This window comes from Macaca nemestrina, chromosome 1 (genome assembly GCF_043159975.1).
Source record: "Macaca nemestrina isolate mMacNem1 chromosome 1, mMacNem.hap1, whole genome shotgun sequence".
Classification (NCBI taxonomy): Eukaryota; Metazoa; Chordata; class Mammalia; order Primates; family Cercopithecidae; genus Macaca; species Macaca nemestrina.
In genome coordinates this window covers 132799447-132820335 of record NC_092125.1, presented here as the reverse complement: position 1 = coordinate 132820335, position 20889 = coordinate 132799447, and the positions used below count along the sequence as shown (strand labels likewise).

The 20889-nt window shown below is 38.0% G+C and overlaps 1 protein-coding gene across 10 annotated transcripts in view; it reads left to right on the top strand.

Moving 5' to 3' along the window:
* The window catches only part of LOC105485467 (cell division cycle 14A), a 173885-nt gene that overhangs the window by 72262 nt on the left and 80734 nt on the right, over positions 1-20889 (top strand). For all 10 annotated transcript variants that reach the window (XM_071072340.1, XM_071072458.1, XM_011747852.2 and 7 more), the window contains 2 exons: positions 4181-4260; positions 20147-20213. In XM_071072340.1, the coding sequence (XP_070928441.1) occupies positions 4181-4260; positions 20147-20213 (147 nt within the window). The remainder of the gene's footprint in view (positions 1-4180; positions 4261-20146; positions 20214-20889) is intronic.

Sequence of the window (20889 nt, the reverse complement as noted above, 5' to 3'; positions counted from 1 at the left end):
TTTCACTTTCCAAGTCACAAAATATAAATATAATTAATGTAGGGGCACAGATTTCACTTTTAAATATATATATATATATAGTTTATATGTGTGTGTGTGTTGTGCTTTACTGAAAAGGCTTTTTTTTTTTTTTTTGGAGGAAAAATAGCACCTACAAACAAATCTAAAAACATAGTAAAGTTTGAGGCAAATGTCCCCAGAGAAAGATCATTAGCAAATTCATGACCCCGAGTCTGGTTGAGACTTCTCTATGAAGCCATTTGTTGTTTTAAGAATCTCCCCTTGTGTATCAGAGAGATTGAATTATCTGAGTAGAGAAATATAGTTGTAAATTCCAAAATGCTTCAGAAATTCACATATTATTTTGGAGCAGGCATTAAGGATTTAATGACTGCAGGGTTTAGTTTTAAAAAATGATTTAGAAGTATGTGCAGATGAATTCTAAGAGGATTCTATATAACTTCTTATGTTGGTCTGGTGTTCCTCTATAAAATAAGTACAAACTTGTTATTTGTTACATTGTTTCTCACGGTGTAGTAAACACAAATATTTAAAATTCTAAGAGTTACACATTTTAATATTCATTTATGTATAGACTCAGTGGCAGGTTTTCCCATTTATAGCAGTGATATAAAACATTTTACATCAAATTGATTTAAGTCAAAAGTAAATGTCTGTTTTAAAAGAATGGTAGTACATGGTGGTACCTATGGCAGAAGTTGGGAAAGTGCGTGATTAACTGATGGGCAACATTGGCTTACTGGTAAACAATATAAATTGTGCTGGTTTATAGTAGGGTAAATTTTATTATGCTGTTTAATAAAACCTCATAGCTATTGATAATATATATGTTAAGATACTGGCTCTTTAAGAACCTTTTATTAAAGAAACAAAAAGTCATTGAGGTTCTTGATACCTGGAATTAACCAGAAAAACGTCACTTTAATTGGGTGACTCCTGCTCAGTTAAAAATAAAAGTATATGTTAAATGCTATATTATTAATATGGTTTCTAGGACTTCTTGGCAAAAGTAGGGCAATTTTATCAAAGTCATGCATGTACCACCCACTAAACTGATGTGGTACACCGAACATTATCTGTGCAAATGCTTTTGTTAAGTTGTATTAGTCAGAAGTTTGGGGAAATTTCTGGTTTGGGTTTATGTATGTTAATACCTAGTGAGAAAAGTAGACAGCATATTATTTCTTTCCCCTTAGGAGCACAAGAGGAAAAAAAGATATTTAGAAGATGCTTTGAAATTAATTTCATTCAGAAAATATTTTTATGATTTGCTGAGAGAAGGCAAAAATATTTTTAGAAATATTAGAATATCTGGTAGCAAATTATTGAGCATTAAATATAGATTTTATTTTTAGAAAGAGTACACATTTAACATTGCATAATTAATTTACTTCACATTTAAAAAACAGATTTGTGTATGTCTGTGAAAAAGACAATGTGTTGATAGTAGAAATATAAGGTAGAAAGTTCCTCTTACTCCTTCTGATCCTTCCCCAGCCCTTTTCCTCAAATATGACTACAAACTGTTAACAGTTTGAAGTCATCTAAGTTTTAAAATCAAATGGAATGAAATGGCATTTAGGAACTTGGAAGAATGGAAACCTTTTTTCCAGACCTATGCTACCAACTGAGTTTATATTTTCAGGAGGATATGATGGAATTGCTGTGGGCTTTGGAGTCAGCTCACTGTTCAAATTCTATTTTCATCCTAGAGCAACAATGAGAGTTTGAAGTTCCTTACCTTTCTTATTAAATGTCACTTTTCTTCTGAGCTTTAATCTAGGCTAGTCTGTCTCTCTCCTCTCTCTCTTTTTAATAAGGAGACATGTCTAAGAAGATCTGGCATAAGAATATGTGGCATATTTTATCCTGGAAAAATTAAATTTGGTATTTTAATGACCCAGCATACATTCATGCGGTAATGCACTCACTCATCAGGAAAACATTGCCCCACTTTGCCCAAATACCTACCTTCAGGTTGTGAAAGGTCAACCTGTAAAAGACGCCCCAGGAATCTTCCTGGAATTTAGATGGCCTCTGTTGGGTTTCACTTTGCACTTATTAATAATTGAGCATTGGGATAAAAATAAAAACAAAGGGTATCATCTTACAATGTGAGAACATGGGCCATGAGTGCTAAGTCATGCAGGTAAGATGAGGAGCAAAGCCCTGTGTGGTAGCCAGTCTAAAGAATTCCATGTGGGCTGGTGCTTCCCTCTTGCAGAATGACTCCCTCAAAATTAAAGGGAATTAATGTAATTGCTCCTGAGGAGGAAAATGTATTTTTGCTTTTCAAAGGTTGTTGTCTAAGCTTTAATTATCTAATCCACACCCAGAAGCTTTCTACAAGCAGCCTTCCCTTTTAGCAACCAGTCACCATTCAAATACTGCAGCATCTTTAGGTTAAGAAATCGCTGCATTATAATCAGTTCTGTTATATAACTTACCCCTTAGGGTACAGTAAAACCTGTTGTAACGTTGGTTACTGAAAATGGTCTTTAGAGCTAGTGTTGGTTTAAATGGAATTTTGTAATTATTTGGGCTGCAACTAGAGTGACAATTCTCCATTTTTAGAATCTGTGTCTCTTGTCTCGCAGCACTTTTAGTTATTTCCTTTCTATTGTTTTTTTGTTTCATATTCAATAAGTTTTGGTTGGTGTGTGCTTTATCAGAGCTTCATGTTTACTTGCCAAATGAATATGGGGTTTTGTTACTAAAGTTAGTATTTTTAATCTATTTTATTTTTCTTTCTTTAGAAAACTCAGAATGGACTCGTTTTCTAGTCCTGAAATATTAATAAGTAAACATGTAATATATTCCTAGTGAAATAGCTTAAAGCTCAAAGAAGGTTTGTAAGTAGAGGAAAACCCTACTGTTAAGAACCGAGACACTGCCATTCTTGTCATTGAAATGCATAGGGTTTTGATGTTGGGACATATTAAAGAAATAGTGTTACTAATTTTAGGTAGAGAAGATTGTAGGAATTAAGCTCGTTTCTGACTATAGAGGAAAATGACCAATGCCATCGGCTCAGAATTAAAAAATTAAATTGCTCTTGGAATAAAACCGAGCTCTCCCGGTGGTTTGTATCGCTCTTTACATTCCGGCCACTGCCTGGCTTTCTCCTGCCCCCTCTCCCCTTCTCTCAGCCCTAGCCACACTGACCTTGTTTTCCTCCAACTCACCAAGCTCTTTCCCGCCTCAGGGGCCTTGTCTTTGTCATTCTCATGCCTGGATAGCCCTTCCTCTTTCCCCTTAGCTCTTCCTATGGCTCTTCCCCTCTAGATCTTACCCTTAACATCACCCAGACACCCCCTCCCTGAATACCTTGATTCAGGTAGCCCCTTTCCAGGCCCCTATTTATTTCCTTTTCAGCACTTACCTTAGACTGTATTTATTTCTGTTGATTATTGTCTTTGACCCACAAGGGTAAATTCTATTAAGGGAGGTGCCAGTACCTGATACAGTGCCTGGCATATATTATATACTCAGTATCTGTGTATATTACCTGGGAGTTGTTCACTGGTTTTAAGGGCTCCTTTTTTGTTTGTGTCTTTAAGATTAGTTTATCTTGTTGGACCAGAGGGATTTAAGTAGCTTTGGTATCAAAATCTAAGATAATCTGTTTTCCAATACTCTTACCTATACACATTTTCCCCCATTTTTATTGTGATTTTATTGAGTGTTTAGAGAGCAACACTGGCTTTCCTCAGAGTAGGCAGAAAATTCAGTAGATACCCCATGGGTATTGTGCTCACTGTGAGAAATCTTTCAGGATTTACCAGGCACTGAAATAACTCAGGGCAGATCTTTGATGAAGGTCAAGGAGGTGTGCATTGGTCTTTGGTGAGCACATGGTATATTATGAGGGTACAACTGTCCCTGCCATTGTGTCTGTTCAGCATGCCTTTGTAAAGAGCCTGGAATGGCCTCTTCATGGATCTGCCCTCTGTCTCTAAGCTTACCCATGGAGAAGACAAAGGCTGCTGCTCAGCTTCATGCTGAAAAGGAAATGTTGGTAAATTATTGCTTTTTAAAGATCAACACTCTCACCGTAACAGCTGTCACTCAAAGTGGAGGAAGTGAAATGCGAATTTAGTGAGTAATTAGTTTTGTGTCATTCTTTGGTGTTCTAAATGTTGCTATTTATCTGTCTTAGGTAATCTATTTAAAGAAGACACCAGAAGAAGCCTACAGAGCACTCCTATCTGGCTCAACGCCCCCCTATCTTCCATTCAGGTATAACTCCTGGTGAGACTTGGGTTAGACTTTTGCGACAGAGCTGGATACTTTAGAGTTGGGTTGTAGTGTTTTTTAATTGTCTTAAGATGATAACGGTGATGTTATATGGAATGAAATGAGATGGTAGTTTTTATTATTTCATTTTGTAAAGTTTTTTCCCCAGCTAGCAAGAATAAAATAGCTTTCCTCTTGTAGGAATTTATTTTTTTCCTTGAATCCTTTCTATATCTTTACAGTTTATGTGAAGTACAAAGAGTGCCCGATGTATAAGCTAATAACCATGTCAAGATTTTTTGGATTTCAGTAATCTACATCATTGATTCATTCATTTATTCTTCCATTTCATGAGCAGTGATTGAGCTCTGGCCACATGTCAGAGGCTGGGGATATAGAATGAGACCTTCTAAGATTCTTCAGGAGCACTGTTTAGTGGGGACCCTAAATCACCAGTTTGGCACACAAATCTGACTGACATCCCCAGGAAGCCTTTCTCTCATTACCGTATTTTCTAAGTATCATCAAAAGAAGATCTTTTAAAAATTTGGGGTGAACTTGAGCTCATTTAAAGAGTAGAAGGGGGCTGGGTGCAGTGGCTCATGCCTGTAATCCCAGCACTTTGGGAGGCTGAGGCCGGTGGATAACTTGAGCCCAGGAGTTTGAGACCAGCCTGGGCAACATGATGAAACCCTGTCTCTACTAAAAATACAAAAGTTAGCCAGGCATAGTGGTACATGCTTGTAGTCCCAGCTACTCGAGAAGCTGAAGTGGGAGGATTGCTAGAGCCTGGGAGGTCGAGGCTGCAGTAAGCTGAGATCGCCCCACTACACTCTAGCGTGGGTGACAGAGTGATACTCTTTCTCAAATAAATAAAGTAGAAGGGACCATACATCAAAACTCCCATAACACTTACCTCTGCTAGAATTGTGAATGATTCTAATATATTTGCCTTTTTTGCTTGTGTGTCCAAATCTGCAAGCATGTGTATTGCTTATTGCTTATTATTGTTATATTACCATAATTAGGGAAAGGAATGGGAGTGACTGAGAAGACTCTGCTTGTCTGTCTTCCTCATTCTGCTATAAAGTCTCAGAGGGCAGGCCCCAGTGCCTTATACTTAAAAGCACTTTTAGTAAATATTTGAATGAATACATTAAGACTAAATCCCTTAAGAGTCAAAGGATTCTCACTCTGCTTCTGAGATCACAGGAGGTAACTGTTAGGGTAAGACATGGGGAGGAAAGAAGCAACACCAACTGTGTTTAATTAAAGTGAAGTCAAGGAGTAAGGCATTGGGATTTGGACCCTGAGAAGAAACTATCCTGAAGCAACCTAGAGTCTGAGGTAATCAGCTGTGAAAGGGCAGATGAGAAATGACAGATAATGTAGATGAGAGTTTTAATGGTGAAGACAAAGCTTATTTTTCCTTCCACTTCTAATGGCTCCTATACTTTGAAAGTCCTTTATAAAATATAATCCTATTTTTTCAGAAAGGGGTAATAATGCTAATAATTCTAAGTTCTAAGCAAAGTGGTTAGGAGTACGTACTTTGGAGGCAGAGACACTTGAAGCAGTTCGAAGCCTCATTCTGCTTCTTGCTGTCTGTAGTAAGTATAAGTATCTTGGACAAATTACTTATCCTCTCTCAGCCTCAGTTTCCTTATCTGTAAAATGGCTTCAGGTCTAAACTAAGGATCAGTGAAGTCATGAATTTATCCTTCTGCCTAGTGCAATATTTGGTTTTTGTTTTTCTTGTTGTTAGCATTGTACTATTATTACTGTTAATAACATAATAGTAATAATAATTATTATTACAGAGTCTCACTCTGTCGCCCAGGCTGGAGTGCAGTGGCACAATCTGGGCTCACTGCAACCTCTGCCTCCTGGGTTCAAGAGAATCTCCTGCCCCGGCCTCCTCAATAGATGGAATTGTAGGCCCCCACCACCATGCCTGGCTAATTTTTGTATTTTTAGTAGTGATGGAGTTTTGCCGTGTTGGCCAAGCTGCTGTAGAACCCCTGACTTCAAGTGACCCACTCGCATCACCCTCCCAAAGTGCTGGGATGAAGGTGTGAGCCACTGCGCCCGGTTGAGAACTAGAATTTTTAAATAATAATACCAGAATAGAAGAAAAGATAGTAAGATAATTAATACTACTTAACATAGAATTGATTTCAATTCTACATAAATAGTAAATTGATAGCCTATTTTTTCAAATATTTTTCACTCAAATTATTGGAAAATATAAATACGTTAACAGTTCAGAAACTTAAAAAATCTATAGGAAGGTTTAAGTGAAATTTCTCCCTCCCATCCTTGATCCTCATCTGTCTAGTCCTTTCCAGGTAACTTCTGGTATTAGTTGATTTGATATCAGCCTAGAATTTCTTTATGCACATATAAATAAATGAAGATATGCACCCATTTCCTACTAAAAGTATGCACTTGAATGTAACTCTAAGTTCTATCTTTTTGATAACTTAGGATACCAAGAGTTGTATTTACATTAAGCTGCATTTCTAAATCTATACTCTTCATAAACCATACATTTGAAACAGAAAATACCGCAAAGTAGTGCGTTTATAATTCAGTGAAGAATTTAGTTGAAAGAATACTACTAGTTTTCTGAAAACTTAATTTTTTTATTATGCTAAGATAAGATGTGAGTTGTTTTTAGTCTACAGCTCAGACCAACGAAGACTGATGGACTCCTATCAAGAATCATCCTCATACTAAATTCCGGGCAGCCATCATTGCATTGACCTTCATTATAATCTGAGTTTTATTATAACTAGGTTTTAAAAAAAAATCTCATTTCTTATGAAATTACACTTTTGTCTTCATTGTCTAAATTGTTTCAACTGCTGATATATTAGCACTTTTAATTAAAAATGAGAAGCCTTAAATAAATATCTGTTTGAATGTAATTGTTTTATTATTTAAAATTTGATTTTAATAATAAAAAAATGATGATTTGAAGGCTTGTTGAAGGTGTGGTTGGTATGTTCATATACACTTTTCACTGAAATGTCTGTGTTTCCATTTGTGCTATATATTTTAGTTTCTTTCTAATAAAAGAGTTTTATGGCTACTGTGAATTTAAATAATGTTGTTTTCCAAACTTTTTTTCACTTTGCAAACATTTATCTGAGCAGTCACTTCTGTAAAGCCTCCCTCATTTTTCTGGAGAGGCTTGGCAGGTCCTTTGCCTGTGATTCCCTATTACATTTTATGTATTATAAAGCTACATACAACGTTAAAGCCAATACCTTGTATTTTAATTATTTGTTTGCATGGCTGACTCTTCTCTTGAGGGCTGTGGTTGGTTCTTTTCCTATTTTGTCCTGAGGTAGCAAGTATATTAAAATATATTTATTGCTTTTTTGGTGCCAGTCACTGTGATAGTCCTATGGATTTAAAGATGTTTAGAACAACTTGGTACCTGCTGCAGAAGAGCTCAGTGTATAGTCTGTATACATGTATAGGTGTGTAAAACAGTTACAGTGCTTTGTTAGAGTTAGGAGAGAGGTGTTATGGGAATACTGAGGAAGGAGATTTAACTCTGAAATGGGGGGTGGGAGAAGATGTTAGGGATAGGCCCCATGGAATGCTTTTCATGTTAGAATGAAAACTGGAGAACAGCAATTCAGGCACTGATTTTAGGTGCTATATTTATTTATTAGTATGGCATGGGTTTTTTTTGTATAATGTTATGTTAGGTAGGATATATAATATGAAGTTCACGGTATGGGTACATTATTATAACCAAAAGGATGATCTGATTTTATTCCTACTTAGATTCTATTTACCTAGTTAAAATTAACAAAAAAAGAGAAGTGTGTAGCTTTACTGTCTATTCTTGATTAAATTAAGTATAGTCAACTTTAGAGATAGTTGAATTTCTGGCTTGTGTGACAGCAACGAGTGTTGTGATGTCACTTGTGAGTCAGTCTTAGGGTGTTCCATTGAATTATAGGGTAGTTGTGTCAGAAACTGTATTCACTTTTACTGTGAATAGCCAATATGTTGATTAAAAGTGACTTTAGCTGAAAATCAGGGGAAAGGGGTGTTTTTCATCTACCTTAATTCTTTGAGTCATCCATCTTCAATGTTGGCTTGGCAGCTGGCCTTCAAGGGAACAAGAGGCCTTTCAGTTCTGGGGTCAGACTCAGCAGAGTCTGAATTGACAAACCAGGTATGAATCTTTTTAGGTTCTCTTCCTTTCAGTGTACTACTAAATTACAGTGTATGCTATTGAGCAAACAAAGTCATATTAATCTCAGCTTATCTAAAGCCCCAGGAGACCAGTGACCCTTAGTGGAATATCCAGATTGTTTTCATGGCAGTCAGTGGCAGGGTTTTCAAATCTACATTCTTGGGTGCTCACAAGACAGTATCTGTGAAAATTTAAAGTCCCACAAAACATTGAAAAGATAACCAATCTAAATTGTACAACTTATTTAAGATGTCTCTTGTGCTTTTAAATTCATTTTATACTTATTTCTTTGCTTATTGGTCCACATGTATCAGATTGGTAAGTTTTTTAGTATTGGTGATGATTCCTAAACTGCTGAAAGCCAGTTTTTAAAATGACATATAGGCCAGGTGCAGTGCCTCATGCCTGTAATCTCAGTACTTTGGGAGGCCAAGGGGGGCGATCACTTGAGGTCAGGAGTTCGAGACCAGCCTGGCCAACATAGTGAAACCTCATCTCTACTAACAATACAAAAAAAGAAGCCAGGCATGGTGGTGCATACCTGTAGTCCCAGCTACTCGGGAGGTTGAGGCAGGAGAATTGCTTGAACCCGGGAGGCGGAGGTTGTGGTGAGCCAAGATCGTGCCACGGCACTCTAGCCAGGGCAACAGAGCAATACTCCATCTCAAAATAAATAAAATAAAATAAAATAAAATAAAATAAAATGACATATACAATTAAACAGGGAATGAATAACATCCAGGGACCTAGTTTTGAAGACATATACAGAAAGCATGGCATGAAAAATAATGACTAAGTCTGGAGGCAAGGTTAGGTACGGTAATGTGCTGACATTAATGGAATAAAGCTGGTTGAACATTGGATGTCCTGTGCCTTTAGTTTTTTCCTAAAGCTTGGAGAAGAGGCTAGAATTTACAGGTGTTTCTCAAAGTTATGTTGATTGTCAAACTTATCTACATACCTGGGGAGCTTTAAAAAACTATTGATCCCTAGATTCTGTGCCCAGAAATTTTGCTGTAATTGGTCAAGGGTGAAGTCAGAGTATTGGGATTTTGAAAAACTACATATATGATTCCAATACGTGTGGTCAAGATTGAGAACTCCTGCTCTGTAAGATGTGTCATGGCAAAAAAAAAAAAAAAAAAAAAAAAAGTAAATTTAAAACTCTCTGCCTTGGAGATTTACAAAGCAAATTTCCATTTTAAAGATTCTGAATGGTTCTGAGTAATGAAGTAACCTGTTTAGCTCTGTAAAACCCAGAATTTTCTTTTTTCTTTTTGTTTTTTTGAGATGGAGGTTTCACTTTGTTGCCCAGGGTGGGCTCGAACTCTTGAGCTCAAATCTTGTGTAGTTGGGATTACAGGCATGCACCACTGCATCTGGCCCAGAATTTTACAAAGTACTGATTTTCTTCCTTCTGCCCCATACTTTCCTTTAACATCCAGCAGAACTCCTGTTCTGAAACACTCTGAGGCATATTTCCTGATCCACACCTGTGTGGAACAAAAAACATCTCTTGGGATTAGAATAGTACGCTAGCATTTTGTGGAACCTTTTTTTTTTTTTTTCGTGCTGTTTCCTGAGAGTCTTGGAAATAGATGGCTTATCAAATAATGGTATTTTATTTAATGTGAACAGGAATATGCACATTTTCTTGCAGTTGTGAAGCCAGACAATCTTCTCTAACAGAGGATTCACACACCTCCCACTGGCAATCCTTTAATGACATCTGTCATTAAAATGGATGCATAGTGTTTGTGTTGAGGGAGGTGTTTGTTGTGTTTTGGGGGATGACCCTTAGTGATATCCCAGTCGCTGAGCTCTGTGGCTGAGTCTTAATGGGAAATCTCAAAGGTAATTATTTTAGATCTTCTGGGCATGCCAGAACTTGTAGGTCTTGAAACAAAGGCTCAAAAGGGTCAATCACTGTAGGTCTTTAAACAAAGGCTCAAAAAGGTCAACCACTTAGGACTTGGCATCAGGCTGCCTCCTTTTTCATAAACATGTGCTGGCAGATGTTAGATGTAATCATAAAATATATTCCCTTACATAAAACATTGAACCAGATTTTTATTAGCTTAAATATGATATTGTGATTTTTGTCGAAGTTTGTTTAGCAATTAACTGTACTTCAAAGGGAAAGTTCTCTTTACCTCTTTCCTGCTTTCCTCTTGAGTATCCAAACTATGGAAACAATATTTCATCCTGTTTTAAGATGTTCCTTTCACTCTCCGCTTTTCCTTGCTGTTTCTCAGTCTTGATCTTTGGGGTCATTTCTGCCCCATGGATCTTTAATAAACTTTTGCTTTTGATGCTTGGTACGCTGGAAGCTAATTCGCATTAGTTTTGACTAGTGAGGATGCGCCAATTTCCTGAGTGTTGAAAATCTATGGCTTTTCCAGTCCAAACTGTTGGATCCATTCTTAACAGCTGGGGCATATTTTGAATAAGTCGTACCCCCGTGAAAAAGACTCTTTGTCAGAGTTTTCTTGTTAAAGTGCTAAGTGAGCACTGCTATACAGGATCTGAGAAGAGAAACAAGTGTCGATGTCTCCATGACCCATTAAGCACTCACATGGAGGTGAGTTATATTTATTCTGTTTTTTATCTGCTGGAACAAGAAGGTGCTTCAGTGATTTGTGTTGCGAAAATTCGCTCAGACTACTTTTTTTTTTTTTATTCCTACCTTTAGGTTTCCAGATCAGTTTTACCAAACTTAATGAAGTAGGGTTGGTGCCAAAGTTTTTGTACTCTTTATGGTGTATTTCCAGTAGCCTTAGTTGATAAAGATGGTTTTGAATAAGATTGCAGTCACTTACCTTAATGAACATAGTAATAGTTATTATTTTGTTGAATATTATGAAAAGCTCTTAAATACCTGGATTAAAACCAATTTGCCATTATTTTTATTTTTAAAGAAAAATTATTGACTGTATGGGTGGCTCATTCCTGTAATCCCAGTGCTTTAGGAGGGCGAGGCAAGGGGATCGCTTGAACCCATGAGTTAGAGACCAGTCTGAGTAACATAGTAAGACCTGGTCTCTACAAAAAAAATACAAATAAAAATTAGTCGGGGGTAGTGGCACCCCTCTGTAGTCCTAGCTGCTTGGGAGGTTTAGGTGGGAGGATTGCTTGAGCCTGGCAATTTGAGGCTGCAGTGAGTTATGATTGTGCCGCTGTGACAGAATGAGCCCCTGTCTCTGAAATTAAAAAAAAAAAAAAAAAAAAGAATAGAAAAATTAGTGGTTAAATGGGTGCCAGTCAGATATTGATAAAATGCCCAGAGTACGGGTCTTGGTCTATTTTTCTGGTGTTATTGCTAGTGCTAGACAGATTTTATTCTGCTGATTTCAGGTGATCCTTTAAGCCATGACTTAGAATTGAATTTTCACATATCTCTGTTTCTTTAGATGAGCAAAATGATTCATGTGTAGCCTTATGTTAAATCTGAAAAGCTGAGATTCTGTTTTTTTTTTTTTTTTTTTTTTTTTTTTGATACAGGTCACGTTCAACTTTGGACCCTGCCTCCTGAGGCATGTGGTTTTGCTCTTTCATGAATGGGAGATGGTTTTGTCCTCCCTACTAATTCCCAATACAGTTTCATCTTGTAGGTCTCAATGTTATAAGATCTTTCTTTTACTGTAGCTGGTGCATATATGTCGTAGGTTTGTTCAGAGGCTGGAAGCTAGGATGTACTTTGGACAGTTGTATAGAGTATTTTGGGCATTGTCTGGTTCTGAAGTACACGTACAATATAGTCTGCAGCTGAACTGTCCAGTATGTTAGCTAGTAGCTACATGTGTTACTGAGCACTTGAAATCAGTCTAGTCCAAATTGAGATAGATTGTAAATTTAAAATACATATTGGATTTCAAAGATGTAGTATAAAAGGTGGGGTGTGGTGACTCACAACTGTAGTCCCAGGCCGAGGCCGGGAGTTTGAGATTAGCCTGGACAACATAGTGAAACCCTATCTCTCAAAATAAAAATATTTAATATAAAAGAAATATGTAAGATATCTTATTTATAATTATGTTGATTAATGCTGAAATGAGAATATTCTAGATATATTGGATGAGCAAAACACACTACTGAAATTTACTTTTTTCTTGTAACTTTATTTTAATATGGTTGTAAAAAAATTAAAATTATACATGTGGCTCTCTTTTGAGGATGGCATTCAATTTCCATTGGACAGTGATGATCTAGAGTGTTTTTGCTACTGTACATAGCTCATAATTAAAAATTGTTTTATATACTTTCTACTTTATTTATTTGTTTTTAGAAATAGGGTCTCACTCTGTTAGCCAGGCTGGAGTACAGTGGCCAGATCATAGCTCACTTCAGCCTTGAACTGAATTCAAACAATTCTCCTGCCTTAGCCTTCTGAGTAGCTTGCCACCACTCCTGTCTAAATAAATTTTTTTTTTTTTTTTTTTTTTTTTTTTTTTTGTAGAGAAGGGGTCTTCCTCTATTGTCCAGGCTAGTCTCAAACTACTGGGCTCAAGCAATTCTCCTGCCTTGGCCTCCCAAAGGGATCACAGGTGTGAACCATCATGCCTGGCCACATTTTTGCTTTAAAAGGTCAATAGTTCTTAGCCACCAGAGGTGTTTAGGCATAAGTTGAATGAACTCTTGGTAATGATCATTTATTTATTCCTGTATTAATTCATTCAGCAACATCTATAACATACTAATTTTCTCAACACTGTACTATACTCTGGGCCAACAGACATAAAAGACATGTTTCCTATCCTTAAGAAGCTCATCATCCTGTGGAGGTTGTGAGGATAGGATTCAGTTCGGTGCTTATAAGGGTGCTTAGATGACTTTCATGATCCTTTCCAACCCATTGCTCTGCAATTTTTTCATACCTCCTCACTACTTGTTACCCAGAGAATTTAGAGAATCATGGACTTAAGATAATTGTAGATCATAGTCATTTCCAAAATTTCTTAGTCCCTTTTCTATCAGCTCTTTTTGTATTTTTTAATGTAGTCTCCACATTGTAGACGCTGTGCTTCTGTTCTCCATTCTTTCTTCTTTGAGTAACTTCATTATTCATAATAAGAAATGCTTTCTTATTTTGTGTAAATATGTTCTTTCATCTCTGGTTTCATCTCTCATTATTAATATTTATAAGGTTGCTTCATTCTGAGTGATTTCTTAGATTCTCAGGTTACAAGCAGTGGTATGTTGGTAAATTGGCTCTATAAATAAAAAGTATCTGCTGATTTCCATGATACAAATACTTTTACTACTGCTGATTTGGGCTCTCAAAATTTCTGAATATTTAACAGTTGACTCTTGAGTGCTGAGACACCAATGAAACAAGCTCTTTCTTTTAACATTTAATTGTGGATGTTGATTCTAGTTTTCTTAAACTTAATTTTTTTCTTGCTGTTTTTCTGCAAAATAAACACTAAACACAAAATAAACAACAAGTCCCAGTTGCTCCTTCTATTTAAATATTCATTCATCCATTTAGTTTTTCATTCGAGAACTATTTATTGACTGCAGATTCCTCCTATGGTCATAGTTGTGGATTTTTATAATCACTGTATAATAGCTGTATGGTTAAGTCGACTAGTATGCCAGAAGTCACATTTAGAAAGATAGAATTGTGGCCGGGCGCAGTGGTTTGAAGGTTGAGGAGGGTAACCTAAGGTGAGGGTGAGTGGGAAGAACATGTGACTTGCAGATGCACAGGTTCTGTGGGAAGGGCCCAGTGGCTACCTGGGGAGCTCAGGGAGGATGGGGCCAGATACCCCCAGGCCTTGTGGCCACAGTGAAGATTTGAACTTTCCCTTGATAGCAATGGGAAGTCAGTGAGGGGTTATAGCTGAAGAGCGACCAGATCAGATTTGCCTTTCAAAAATATCACTCTGGCTTCAGTTAAGAAAACCGTTAGAAAGTTTAAGAGTGGGTGTAGGAAGGCAGTGGCAATGGAATTGGCAAGTGAAATGCATTCAAGAGATATTTAAGAAGCAAAACCAATGGTGCGTAGTGAGGGATAGGATAAGAGGAAAGAGAAAGGTGGAACTTCTGGGCTGTAGCTTGAGTGACTGTGGGAGCTTTTACCCAGACAGGGGGTGCTGCAAGACTGGATTATCGTTGCAGTTGTTTTTTTCTGGGGGTGGGAGCAGATTCAAGAGATTCTTCTTACATAGTGAGTTTGAGATATCTTTAAGACACCCGAATGGAAATGCCATGTAGGTGGTTGGCTGTGCTGTTTTTGAAGCGTTAAGAGGAGTTTGCGCCAGAGAGATGAATTTGAGGGTCATTGGTAGATAGATGGTAATTTATGCAGATATCTAGGGCAATGATTCTCAAAATATGTGTCTTTCTAGCAGCAGCCTCAGCTCCACCTGGAAACTTGTTAGAAATGCAAATTCTCAGGCCCTGCCTTTGGTCTATTGAATTGGAAACTTGAGGTGGGGCCCAGCAGCCTGTATTTGTGGAACTGTCCAGGTGATGCTAATGCACACTGAAGTTTTAGAGGCCCTGGTCTAGAGAGAGTATGGAGTGAGAAAAATTTTGGTCTGGAGTTGAACCTTGAGGAGGTTTGACTTCTAAAGACTGAGAAGTGAAGGTTGGATGACTTTGCTAAGGAGGTTGGAAGTAGTGTTTAGAGGGTAGAAGGAAAATCCAGGAACCAAGACAGGAGAGCAAAGTAGGGAGTTACTTGTTGCTGACATATTAGGTAAGATGATGCATGGACAATGTTCTCTGGATTGAAAATAAGTAAATCCAGACAGACAGAAAATAAATTAGTGGATCGCCAGAGGCTGGAGGAAGGAGAATGAGGAGTGACTGCAAATGAGTACAGAGTTTCTCTTTGGGGTGGTAAAAATATTTTGGAATTACTGGTGATGGTTGTACAACATTATGAATATATCAAACCCCACTGAATTGTACACTTTAAAAAGGAAGATGAGGCTGGGCGTGGTGGCTCACGCCTGTAATCCCAGCACTTTGGGAGGCCTAGGTGGGCGGATCACCTGAGGTCAGGAGTTCAAGACCAGCCTGGCCAACATGGTCAAACCCCGTCTCTACTAAAAATACAAAAATCAGCCGGGCATGATGGCAGGCGCCTATAATGCCAGCTACTCAGGAGGAGGCAATTGCTTGAACCCAGGAGGTGGAGGTTGCAGTGAGCCAAGATTGCGCCAGTGCACTCCAACCTGGGCTACAAGAGTAAGACTTCGTCTCAAAAAAAAAAAAAAAAAAAAAAGGAAAATGAGTAATTCTTTAGAGAAATCTTGTTTTAAAGAGGAGTCCAAACTGGATGGAAGCTGAAGGAAGATGTGGAGCTTGGAAAGTTTTGGATGACTTGTTATTTTTAAAGCTAGTAAGGATCTGAAAATGTTTAAATTGTGTTGGAAAGGATCCAGAAGAGAGATAAAGAGATGATCGATGGTGTTGAACAGTGGTATAACCTCAGAGTAGGAGGGGACTTTTGGGGCCAGTAGTCTGCTGTTTTCCTAACTCCTGACCTCCAGTTCATGTTATAATGCAGGTGAAAACAATTCCTCAGAAGGGATCTTCCAGTTCCAAGTTTGAACATCATGTGGGGCAGGTATCTTTCTGCCTCCTAGGGCCTACCATTCTATTTTGTGATGGTCCTGACTATATTGGTGAGTTGAGGAAAATCAACAGGGAAAATTGACTTACAAAATGGGAGGCAATGTTTCCTCTTAAATGGACTTTCAATCTTATTTTAGTAATTTCCTTTCTCCTCACTTCCAGGAGAACGCAGTGCTGCCAATTCCTAAGCCTTTTGAGACTTCCCTGGTATTAATTGTGTTGTTTATCAGTTTTTTGTTTGTTTGTTTTTATTCTTTTTTTTTTTTTTTTGGAGATGGAGTCCCGTTCTGTTGCCCAGGCTGGAGTGTAGTGGCACAATCTTGGCTCACTGCAACCTCTGCCTCACAGGTTCAAGTGATTCTCCTGCCTCAGCTTCCTGAGTAGCTGGGATTACAGGTGCCTGCCACCATGCCTGACTAATTTTTATATTTTTAGTAGAGATAGGGGTTCACCATGTTGGACTAGGCTGGGTCTCAAACTCCTAACCTCAGGTGATCCACCTGCTTTGACCTCCCAAAGTGCTGGGATTACAGGCATGAGCCACTGTGCCCAACTAGTTCTCAGTTTTTTGATTATCAGTTTAGCATTCAGTTTTCTTGGTCTTCTAACTTATTTACCACTCATCCAAATGATTTCTAGCTTTCAAGATTTTATTGTTTTGTCTCTTCTTTTATTCTCCTTGTCTTTGTTGGTTTCCATTTAAAAAAGAAAAGCCTTTAAAAATTCACCTTTTGGTCAGGTGCAGTGGCTTTCGCCTGTAATCCTAGCACTTTGGGAGGCAGAGGTGGGTGTATCACTTCAGCTCAGGAGTTCAAGACCAGTCTGGGTAACATGGTAAAACCCTGGCTCTACAAAAAAATACAAAAATTAGCTGGGCGTGGTAGCTTGTGCCTGTAGTCCCAGCTACTTCAGGGGCTGAGGCTGGAGGATCAATTGAGCCCAGGAGGTGGAGGCTGCAGTGAGCCAAGATCATACCACTGCACTCCAGCCTGGGTGACAGAGTAAGACCCTGTCTCAAAGAAAAAAAAAAAATACCCTTTTAGTGAGGTTTGGTAGATGCATGGATTCCATCTTCCATCTTTACCTTCTCTCGCTTTTTTCCCCCAGAGAATATATAATATGTTTTTGTGTCCCTTCACTGTTATAGTATTCTCCTGTGACTATGTATGAGCCACATGCCGCTAATAAGCCATTTCTTTCTTGTCTGGTCTTTGGGGCAGATTTTGGGAACCTGTTGGCACTATGTGGCTGTCATGAGGATTAAATGTGCTAATGCATCTAAATTACCTGACACAGTAGGTGCTCAAAAAAGGCATGCCATCTCCTTTTCTCAGTCTGGAGGATATGACTGAATTCTGTTGCATTCATTATTAGATTTCAGTTTGTAAACTTGTGTGCCTTTCCAGCCTGCGGTGACTGACTAGCCTAGTTCTGTCAGATGGCATGTTAACTCTCCTTCCCAGCTTTGGAGGCCTGCAGATTTGACCACCAGGTCACCAGAGTTCTCCTTTTTGTCACTGGTAACAATTGTGGCTGTGATGGGGTAGGAGGTATCATGAAAGCCTCACCATACTTTGCAGACATTCAAAAAGAACAGGCCTGGAACTTTTTTCTGGTAACTTACATTAGTGACATTGTTTAGCTGAGTCTAGGGGTGGGAAGATAATACTTGAAAGAATAAGGGATACCTCTACTTCTCGTAATATTTTTTTTTTTTTTTTTTTTTTTTTTTTTTTTGAGACGGAGTCTCACGCTGTTGCCCAGGCTGGAGTGCAGTGGCGCGATCTCGGCTCACTGCAAGCTCCGCCTCCCGGGTTCCCGCCATTCTCCTGCCTCAGCCTCCTGAGTAGCTGGGACTACAGGCGCCCACCACCGCGCCCGGCTAATTTTTTTTTGTATTTTTAGTAGAGACGGGGTTTCACTGTGGTCTCGATCTCCTGACCTTGTGATCCGCCCGCCTCGGCCTCCCAAAGTGCTGGGATTACAGGCTTGAGCCACCGCGCCCGGCTACTTCTCGTAATATTTTTTTACTCTTTTTAAATATAAAGAAAATTTTACCCCCTTTTAAAAAACGTAAAGCAGTAGTTTTTAATCTAGGGTCTGTGGTGAGAATTCAGGGAGTCAGTGAACTTAGATGAGAAAAAAATTATATCTTTATTTTTACTGACCTTACCTTATCAATTATAAGGTTACATGCAATTATATATGTTGTAAATAAACTGTAGTAGCATTAGCAATATAAGTGATAATTTAATATCATATTATAGTTATTATTTCTTAAAATATTATTTATGCTCATTCCTTTCTAAAATTATAGTAGCAGTTATCAGACTTGCCACTAGATCTTGTTATATAACATATTAATTTAAAAAGTACCTTTTGGGATATTGTAAATTTGTATTTTAATATATTTAAAATACATATTTAAACTTTATTTAAATGTAATTGAAATAGTTTTCTGTTAATCCTAGTTTATGCACTAAAAACATTATTCTGAGAAAATGGGTTTGCAGGCTTCCTCAGGTTGCTGAGCGTCCATGGCACAGAGATTCTGAACCCCAAAGACAAGTGACTGCAAAGGAATTTATGATTGTTTATATAAACTAATATTTTTCTTAGATCTCTAGTCACTCTTTTCTCTGGCATAGCCCATTAAATTTTGCTTTCTAACATATAGTTATCATTTTTATAAGATATTTGAAAAGGGGGCTATTTTATTTTTCGCTGACATGTGAGTTCAGATGATATTTAAAAACAAAAGAACAAAAAACCCTCCTTTTGAAATGAGACCTAAATATTTGGAATAATTGAAGTTTCAGGACTTAAGCATTCTGTTACATTGCTTTGCTAACTTCCTAGTTTTAATGTTAGGCTTTCGGGATGCTGAAACTCAGGGATGATGAAGTTACATTTTACTTCATGGGTTAGCAGCAATAGGTTCAAGTGACCTTGGATGGTTGTAAAAGTTGGTTTTATGTTAATTATACCTTAAAGCCCTTGAAGGTCTATTCTGCCTTTGGAATGGCTTCTGGCCCCTTGCTGATGGCTGCCGTGTGTGCCTTTGACTTTGTCTGGAGAGGTGTCTGCCTGCTCTGTTTCTTGGGTCAGCAGTGGAGGCTGGGCAGAGAGCCTGGAGCCTTGAGGTCAAGTTTCCTACCTCGGACACCTTGGAACACTGTAGTGTTAAAGCTCTGATGCCAGTTCTTGCTTAACTGACCTGAACTTGATACATTAGTTTTATGTTGCCTAAAGCAGGTCTGCTAAATTGCTCTAAAAACTTAAATAAAGTATGAAGCACTCAATTTTCACCAGAGTAGGTTCCCACTCCTTTTGAAGGAGTTCTTCATGGTGCATTAGAAGCTCTCATGGATCCCAGTGACTCAGAGGAGATTGTTTGGAAGCCCAAGTACATTTTTCTGTTTTCTTTCTTTTCTTTTCTTATTTGTAGGGGAGGGATGGCATTTAATCCAAACACCTGCTAGGTTCTGTTGACCTACATACATTGTCTCTCCTATCTTTTTATGCTTGTTTTTATCATGTTCCTCACAGGAGGTTATTCCTCTGCCAGAATACCTCTTGCAATGATGAATGTTTTACTTAATCAAACAGTCCAATTCACTGTTAATAATAATAATAATAATAGGCATCATATTTATGAAATGCTTCCTATGTACCAGCCACTATATGAAGGACTTTACATATTTTAAAAAACATAATCTGACAACAGTCCTATGAGTGCTAGCTAATATCATTAACTTCATTTCACAGATGAGGAGACTGAGATTCAGCCTAGAGGTAAAGTAACTTGCTTAAGTTCCTGTGCAGTACCTGGCCAAATTGGAACCAAGGCAGTCAGACTCAGGAATGCAGGCTCTTAAATCAGCCTCTTGGATTAAAGCAATTTCAGAAGTGCTTCAGTTAAGTGTGGTAGTTACCTAGTATGATCTACTGTATTATATAAGTTTACCATGTTGATAGCTCTGAAGCCAAACAAGCACATCTCCAGCTGACTTTGGTGTTATATTTTATTATTTGAATGTTCTAAATGCAAGTTTTTAATGTTGAGTTTATTTATGTTTATAGGGATGCTTCCTTTGGAAATTGCACTTACAATCTCACCATTCTCGACTGTTTGCAGGGAATCAGAAAGGTAATAACAATTCTCCTTGCTGTATTTGATACAGTAGTTTAAAAAAATATGAGAAAGGAATAATCTCAACATCCGTATTTGTTATTGGAGGGAAGAAAGGGGAACCAGTAAGTAGAAGGCTTTTCACTTCCTGAAGGATGATTGATTTGTAAAATACAAACACCAGGAAAAGCTGGGAGGAGGGAGGGGAAGGGGCCTTTCTTTGTCATTTAAACTGTTTGTGTTCCAGGGCAGATTTATCGCCACTGTCAGCTGCAGTGCCTGTGACATTGCTTTGTCACATGCTTAGCTTCATTGTCAGGCTTGATCTTGGTGTGGGAGAGTCAGGACGTTATTTAAGCCACTGTTCTCCTATGCTGCTTGGTCCCACCACAGACCCACTAAAACAGAAACTCCGGGGGTGGAGCCCTGCGGTCTGTATTTGACGAATCTCTCCAGGTGATTTGATGCACTCCAAAGTTTGAGAACCAAGTCAGAGTTATTTAATTATTTCTGTGTATAATGGAGAAGTTAAACTAGAAGATTTCTGAGAGCTCTCGGAACATGTTTTAGAAACATTAATTCACAATCTGAGAAGTTATACAAGCTATCCTGTAAATTCTAATGAGGGCTCAAAGTACATAATTCCATCTCAAACGTATAACCGTGATTTATTATCAGTCAGAAATGTACATAT